We start from the raw sequence: 8,266 nt of genomic DNA on the forward strand, positions 1-8,266 counted from the left end.
ATAACCAACGAGAAACAGAAAAATTTCCACGTGCTTGATACTCATCGATTCTCTTTGGACAAGTTTTCTTCTTTGTCTACAGTTTTTTTTTTAGAAGGTTGAACACCGGTATGTAAGGAATTGTTTACACTGTTCTAGGACGGACTTTTTGTGTCCCATTTTGCCACATTTTTTTTGTTTTCCGTTTAACGGTTTTCGCAACAATAGAGTTACCGCTTTCCTGTGAGGAATTAATTTTTTGACATGTTTTTATTTGTTAAATGTCCACGGGGGAAAACTTGTCTATATTGTGGTTCAACTAAATATTTATTGGATTATACGCCATTTCTCATGAACGCCACCACTTTTGCGAGGGCTTGAATATGCCACTGAAAAACTGTGTGCTCTTCACTTTGTGAACAACACTGTTTCGACACTGTGGCTCACAATCTTCTCATCGATTCGGAGAACTGAAATTTCTCGACTCTACGGTTTTAGTGGATAATGTGAAAATGTTATTTCTCAACATCACTTCTCCGTCATTTCTTAGAGCTTTAATTTGAGGAGTTGTGTATAATGAATTTTACAAATAAATTATCATTTCAAAACCCTTGAGAGGCTAGTATTTCAATTTATCTATAGGCTCCATCGCTTGTGTTAAAACGAAACATTCTCCTATCTTGGTTCTGTTGAGAATAATCAAAAGTATGGCCTGTGAGCCATGAAGTAATTGCTGAAAGTCAGCCTCCGACGAACTTTCTCATCTAGTCTCTGTCATGACACATGCCATGGTGCCTTTTGCAATTGCACTGTATCTCAGTTATCTCAATGTCGTGTATACAAATTTACAGACACTGAAATTTGTCATTACACAAATCCAATCACTCTTCAATTTTCGACTTCACTAAAAAAATCTCATGACATGATAAACAACGACAAGATTCAGCTATGGCCAGTGGAGCACCAGGTACGTCATCGAAAATAAACCTTTTGACCTGCACATTTTACTAACAAGTGCTTGTTTTCTTAGGAGGAAATTTCAGAACATGGACACCAACACCACCCGAGAGAGGTTCGTTTCCTCTTGATCACGATGGGGAATGTAAGGAACAAATGATGAAGTATCTCAAGTGCATGAAATTCACAGAGAACAAGAATGCTCCAAACTGTCGGATATTAGCAAAAGACTATTTAAAGTGCAGGATGGACAACCAGTTGATGGATAAAAGTGATTGGGATTCGCTAGGGTTAATAAATCTACCAGGAGATAAAGAAAATCATAGCAAGACAAATCCGGCAGGGGAGGAGAAAACAAAACCGAGGAACTGAAAGTGTTTTCAATGTAAATAGAGGCTGTACCATACTTTTATATAATCCAATTGGCTGAACAATATAAAATTTTATTATTACATCTACATATCTATTCCCAAAGTTGAATAATTCATTTTTTATTGTCTTCCTTGCCCTTTTGGTCCTCTTTGACGTTAACTTCCGATTTCTTCGCAGCGTTCAAAAATCTATCAATAGCATTGGGTTGTCTATTTTCACCACTCGATTCAGCAGCAGAACCGCCCTTAAATCCGGGTGTTGGTTGTTGAGGCTGGGTGTATTGAGGTGTAAAGGCAGATGATGAGGCTGAATAAGGAGGTTGCTGGTAGTAAGCACCTGGTGCGAATCCATAAGGAGCAGGAGGGATTGGTTGGCCGTATTGAGAACCATTTTGAGCACTTGCAGCGTAATGTCCCCCATTGACTGGATGATTACCTTCACTCATAACATTTGAGAAGATCTGACTGTAAATCTGTTTTGCAGCTTGTGGATTGTGCATTTGATTTTGTTCATCTTGTGATTCTTCGGCAATCTTTGTTGCTTTAGAGCTATCGTTTGACTCATCTGACTGTTTCTTCCTCAACAAAGATAACAACTCATTAGATCCCTTGGATTTAGGTTCCACCTTTTCATTAGCTTGTGCTGATGCACTTAGTGGGTTTGAAGCTTTATTCTTCTCGTCTGATGGTGCCCGCGGTTGAGGCTTGGACAACTTCTTGGCTTGAGCTGCCTTGATACGAGCAACTTTTTCTTCCTCACTTATAATCTTTCTTTGTTTGGAAGCTTTAGAGTGATAAACAAACTGTTTGTTGCTCAAATTGAGAACTAACGAGGAATCCAATGAAAGACCACGATTGGTTTGAAGTTTTCCATTCATATTGTTTCCACTCAATTGTGGCACATCAAAAATGACACCCAATGAAGTCTTCGAACCAACAGTGATTATAGATACAACTGTTCCTTTCGACATGATTGGAACCTTTCCGAAATCTTGCACATATTCAACACGATCACCTAAATCAAACTTTTGATCACTTAACAACTGGTAAGATTCGCTGGCATTAAGGATTGCGTTTCTGGGAACACCCCTAATATCTTTGTTAATCATAGGCACTTGACTTAAGACGTAATTTTCCATGTATTGCTCAATAGAAGCAAAACTGAATTTAGTAAATGATTGACTTTCTAGAGAAACTGGGATCAAATCAGCCTTGACTTCTTTCAACCATTTTTTAACTTCTTGAATTTCATCCGCATCTGACACATCCTTCAAGTTTGGAATATCTGATCCTTTCAATTGAGACAATTTGGCGAACAACTTTGGAAACTTTTGCTTGTAAGTTTGGATCAAGTTAATCGCCAATGGAGAAAACTCCCAAAACTTTCCGTTAGCCAGTTGTCTGGTATATCCCAACACTTTTTGTCTTTTGCTTTGAAATTTCAACTCTAATCCAATATTGATTTTTTTATTACCATCTTGGATCATATACTGACTTGTGATTTTTGACAACAAAAGGGGATTGATTCCAAGCTTCTTACCAACATCAAACGATGGGACATAGCTGATCTGTTTCGCTTCAATGCTTTGTCTCCTCTTTCCGATATTGGGTTCAGCCACTGAAGAGATTTTTGAGACTTTAATACTCAATTTATCGCCAGAATAACCGACAACTTGTGCTGGAGCTCCATATCCTAAATCACCAAGGAAAATAACCTGGGAGCGCAATGGAAATTCCTCTTCAACTGGCAAGGGTGGTCTGGTAGCAAATCTTTGATCCTTGTGAGTAACATCCTTAACAATCAACTGCAATGGGAAAATTTCAACATCCTTAGAGTATGTCTTGACGTATGCACCTTTCAGGTTTCTAATCAACCCATTCACAGCCTTTACATGGACCAATACTTCGATTTGTCCAAGTTTCACACCTTTTGTCTTGTCCCAAAAGTAATTCAAATTGTTACATGTAGAGCGGTATATTCTTTTTTCTTCTGGATTCATTTCAGTAGTAACCACATGTTTGAAACCTTTGATATTCCTCACTGACTCATAACTGTTTTCGCCATCTTCAACTCTCACAACCTTGCACTCTCTCAAAAACGGCCAGTTGCCATAAATCAATCTACCGGCAAAGCTTTGGGCAAATTGATGCAGAGTCATATCTGACCACACATTCTCCACGTTCAAAACCATGGATTCCGATTTGGATGAAAAGTTAAATACCTTCACTTCATTCAATGCCAACTCAAAAGTGAAGGGAATTGACTGTAAGGTTGGGAACCCAGCCAGTAGATCAGTACCGGTACGTGCTTCTTCTAATTTACCAATCTTAGGTTCCACTACTTCGGGTAAAACAAACACTGTCTCATAACATTTGTCATGCTCTATATCGTGGAAAAATCCCGGCAATGGCGAAGGATACACTTTATCAATTTGTGGGTTGTTAATAAATTTGATATTATTTCCATAAGAATTTCTCTTTGTTTCTTCAGGTGTCAACTTTGATTCAATAGGCTTCAAAGCGTCAAGCAACTTTTTTTCATCAACAAAATCCAATAAAACAACAGCCTCCCAAGAAGCTGTCTTACCATTCATATCGATGTCTACCTCGTGTGGGTAGAAACCAATAATGGGCGATTTTTCATCTGTCATTAATGGTCTGTATACAGCTGGCATTAATTTTTTGGATCTTGCTGGAAGCACAGCCATCAATTGCTCAAATGGTTTGAACGGTTTTGATTTTTCAAATGTAATATCAACTCCTTTCTTAATTAATTCTTCTAACCCGACAGAAATGTCTGAGATCCTTGGAGCATAGTGGTATCTGTAATAGAAATTCCATGATGGACAACCGCGATAATAATAATACAAGACCCATTGTAACCCTTCAATGTAATGCTCGGTCATCTCGGTCAATTTTTCTTTGTTGTCAATAGAAAAGTTCAACTTTTCTTCGTAGTAATTGTTTTTCCATGACTTGAATTTCTCTTCATACACACCCTTGGTTTCACCAAGAACATCCTGACTTTCAACTAAATTTGCCGTTTGATACGACTTGACAGCCTTTCTTAATTCACTAATACGTTCGTCGTAATCCTCTTCCGATTCTGATGGTGACAACCCGTCAATGTCCAACTTGGCCACATAAGCATCATCTAATTTTGAATGAATAATCAAAAACCCGGCTTCCAATGCAAACTGCTTGAGAAATTCCAAATTTTTCTCCACGTCCTCTTTGTTCAACTTCAAAGTTGGCAATTTCTCTTCATTGTCCAATTGAATAAGTTTGCTGACAGGATGACTCGAGACTTCCATAAGCCAAGGCTTGATAAAGCCAACCAATTTCTTTTGTTCCTTCAAGATCAACAATTTACCAATTTTTTTTCTCTTTTTCTCTCCTGATATAGAAACATCGTCAAGTTTCTTGTTGAACCATTCAACATCAACCTCTCTCTCCTCAAAATTTTCGAATTCAAAATCAGACAAATGGTGGACCCAAATGTTCAACCTCCTCAAATTTATTTTACCATCCTCGTTGATGTACCCGTCAGATTGAAGTAAACTTTGTTTAAATGTTGATATCAATAAAGGAAATGCACCTTTGTTCAAATGCAAATCAGGTAGATGGGGTAAAAAATCATTACCAATGACGTACATGATAAGAATAAAATCATCCAAAACTTTTTCGAAATCATACTCAAAGCTAATCTGTTCCTCAACCTCTTTGAACTCCAATTCCAAATACTCTCTCACTAATGATAAATGTAAAAGAAAGAATTTTTGATCAGTGACGTCCTTTGGCCCCGAAGAGCTCTTGCGGTTTCCAAAGGTAACCTCCTCACGCAACAATGCAAAATGAGGATCATGACTTACTAATCCCAACATGATCAAATCTGCGTCCAATCCGTAAATACAATGCCTCAAGTTAGGGTCATAACCGTCTTGAGATCTGACAGCTCTGATGAATTCTTGAATCTTGTGTTCACCTTCCCCTGGAACTTCGTGACCACTCAATACAATTTCAATATTTGCCCACCTTGAGTCCTCTGTTATCTTCTTATGCACAAAGTACTTTAAGTTTTCCGTCAATTTAGCCATAAATTCGGTACCTGGTGTGATCGAGTTGGAATCAAAGGGATCCTCCTTTGGAAGCTCATCGCCGTTTTCAATAGCTTTTTTCAAATTAATTTCCGCTTCGTATGCAGTTCTGAATCTCCTTGCTCTTTGTTGATTCATCTTTGCTCTTGGTGCAACGCCATCAATTGCCATGTAAAATGTCTTTTTCGGTTTAATTATGCTGAATAAATGATCAATATAATTGAATATTGCAGCGTACATTTGATCATCTGATATGCGTGTTATTGAACCGTCGTTGGAGTGAGTACACGTGTGCAAGATTGAGTTCATATCAAGATACAAGTTGTCAAACTCGGGTATTTGCTTCTCATCAATCAATTGCGAGATCAAGGGCCATCTTTCCGATATAAATCTAAAAAACTTAGGAATACCTGGATTATGTTAGTACGTGTTTTCAACATGAAAGTATGGTAAATAAACATACCCATTTTGTAATTCTGCTAATGTATGCTCTATGTGGATGTATTCAAAGCAAAAGTGCCTTCTAAAGATGTCGAAGCTTTTTACGAAAAAATCCGACACATTATATTTGGAAGAAAGTTTACTTTCTGAGACACACGATTGTATGGAGAAATGGTAAACGCACACGACTTTGTCAAAAATCAAGACATATATTCTTTGATTGTACAAACATAAAAAAGCCAACCAACTAGAGAATTAAAACCAAACAACCCAGATCCTGCCATGCCAGTGAATTCCATTTCAATTTTAAAGTATGGGTTGTAAATTAATTGAACAGAGTCTGCACCAGGAAATAACCCATAATGTATAAGACCAACACAGTTAAACACTTTACAATTAAAGCACTTCCAAACCCTTTTCATCGCAAACACCACGATAGACTTTGGCATATTCTGAGAACTTCTTAAAGACAAGTTTTGACAGAAATTGTATTTGCTTTCCCACTAAGGAATCTTTGGACCAAAACAGAGCTCCCCATTTTGCATAGGTCGAGAGTTGCAACCCCGCACTCTTTCGCCACTTTGGGTACAACTTTGCAATACTCATGACAGCTTTGCGGCTAGCCTTGTTTGATCTTCGAAGACCATGCCTTCCAGCCTTTATCCATTTTTTTCCTAACCTCCTCAAGAGCCCTGAAGCAGTATTGCCATGCTTGATGGAAACCTTAACTGATTTGTCAAAAACTACTGCCACACCTGCACTCGAGGTGCGCAACCAAGCGTCCAATGTGTCCACTGAAGTCCTTGTGTAACTAGATAAGTTTTTAGCAAAAATCTTCCCATTGTTAGATGCATAGCCCACGCTATACTTTCCATATTTCGACGCTATGTCACTTCCCTGTGAAGCGAGTTCCTTCAAGGTGCCAAATCCATTCTTTGTAAACCTGCTTGCCTCCTCAAACCAATGCTCGGCATTTTTATTCGCCAACATCAATGAATTCTGGGCCTTGCTCAACCAGTTATTAGCAATAGGCACCGCGCCTGTCACGGCTTTGTTGGCGCACTCACGCAAAAAGACTACTCTGGGCTCCAAATTAGCTCTCATTTGCTTTCCATAGTTTACAAACCGATTCACCTTCAACTTTTTATGGCCAAATGGAAAAAAGTTGCTATTGGTCACCGGTGCCTCTTGGTAGACAAAGTTATCCCAGCAATAGTTGAGTTTTTCAAATGTTGTCATCGGTTTCGTTTCTTTAGTAGCTATCAACTGATGAATTGCATAAACTGTTGGTATTAGGCCAACTAAAATAGCAAAAAGGTAGTAATAAAGATATTCAGAATGGGTATTCAAAAATTGTTGTACAGCATTAACTATTCTCATTTTGGTGGAATCGGTGCTTCTTTTGCGGTTTGCGTCCTTCAGTGTTTCTGCATTTGAATTCAGCTTGTCAATTGGCATCTCTTGAGGCTCTATATTTTCTCTTGCTTGTAATTCTATTGTGTCTTCCAAATCGGTATCTACCTCCGCAGAAGTTGCAGCAATAGCACCAGTACCATCTGCTTTTGTTGCTTGTAGCGGCTCTTTAGACTCCACTGACTCACTTCCTAACCCAACTGACCTATTTTGCTCACTAACATACCTATTCAATTGGTCAATCTTATCTTTAGCGTAATTGGAATAAAAATCACTCGATTTCTGTTTGATAGACTCATTGAACATGCTCATGTTTTCAAAAAACTTGATTTTCGAGCCCACATTAACTGATTTTGACAATTCGTCAGATACCGAATCATCCAGGTAAGATTCCAGTGAGAAGGACAATGGGGAGTGATTATTCTCAACTTTTTCACTATCTCCCCAACCTGCAGTCTTTCCAGCGCTGTCACTTCTTGCTGATCCTTGTATTGACTCCATTGGATCTTGCTTTTTAAGTCCGGAAATCAATTTAGGTACTTTAAAGATTGAGCCATCTATATCCAGCGATTCTAACTGATCATCTAACCCAATGTTTTGTTTGCCATCTGAACTCGTGGTTGATCTCTCGTCATCAAAATCTGACGATGATGAAATGATAGACCAATCTTCATCAATTGTACTTCCACTTCCAGCGCGTGGTGTAGCTGGTGACACGCCCCCTTGTCTCTTAGTAGTAACACTTTCTTGCATGATAGTTATCCCTAATATAGATTCACCAACTCAGAGAGTATACGAATTCGTATCACGAAGCTTTCTCTTGAAAACTTGGCTTTTTGAAATTGAAAGTGTTCAACAAAGTTAAGTCTCAAAAAAAAGTGAATGACTTTATTGCTATCAGCAAAATGTGGATTTTTTAGGTTAAGAATAAAAAAATGAGTGTCACAGAGGGAAAAAGGGGATAAAGGAAATCGTATAGATAGGGAATAACAAAGTTAATCGATATAA

At 38.2% G+C, this 8,266-nt stretch overlaps 3 protein-coding genes across 3 annotated transcripts; 1 reads left to right on the forward strand and 2 right to left on the reverse strand. All coding sequences in view use genetic code 12, as the record gives it.

Annotated features, from left to right (window-relative positions):
• Window positions 1–927: 927 nt before the first annotated feature.
• On the forward strand, window positions 928–1,308 carry CORT_0D02980 (Cox19 cytochrome c oxidase assembly protein; the record flags this gene model as incomplete). Its single annotated transcript, XM_003869230.1, has 2 exons — window positions 928–946; window positions 1,010–1,308. 2 exons carry the CDS (start codon window positions 928–930, stop codon window positions 1,306–1,308), a joined length of 318 nt encoding a protein of 105 aa, XP_003869279.1.
• A 112-nt stretch (window positions 1,309–1,420) lies between these two features.
• Window positions 1,421–5,871, reverse strand: CORT_0D02990 (Kem1 5'-->3' exoribonuclease; the record flags this gene model as incomplete). The annotated part of the gene is made up of 2 exons (XM_003869231.1): window positions 1,421–5,814; window positions 5,868–5,871. 2 exons carry the CDS (start codon window positions 5,869–5,871, stop codon window positions 1,421–1,423), a joined length of 4,398 nt encoding a protein of 1,465 aa, XP_003869280.1.
• A 370-nt stretch (window positions 5,872–6,241) lies between these two features.
• Window positions 6,242–8,011, reverse strand: CORT_0D03000 (hypothetical protein; the record flags this gene model as incomplete). The annotated part of the gene is made up of 1 exon (XM_003869232.1): window positions 6,242–8,011. One exon carries the CDS (start codon window positions 8,009–8,011, stop codon window positions 6,242–6,244), a length of 1,770 nt encoding a protein of 589 aa, XP_003869281.1.
• Window positions 8,012–8,266: the final 255 nt, after the last annotated feature.

The sequence above is a fragment of the Candida orthopsilosis genome, assembly GCF_000315875.1.
Source record: "Candida orthopsilosis Co 90-125, chromosome 4 draft sequence".
NCBI lineage: Eukaryota > Fungi > Ascomycota > Pichiomycetes > Serinales > Debaryomycetaceae > Lodderomyces > Lodderomyces orthopsilosis.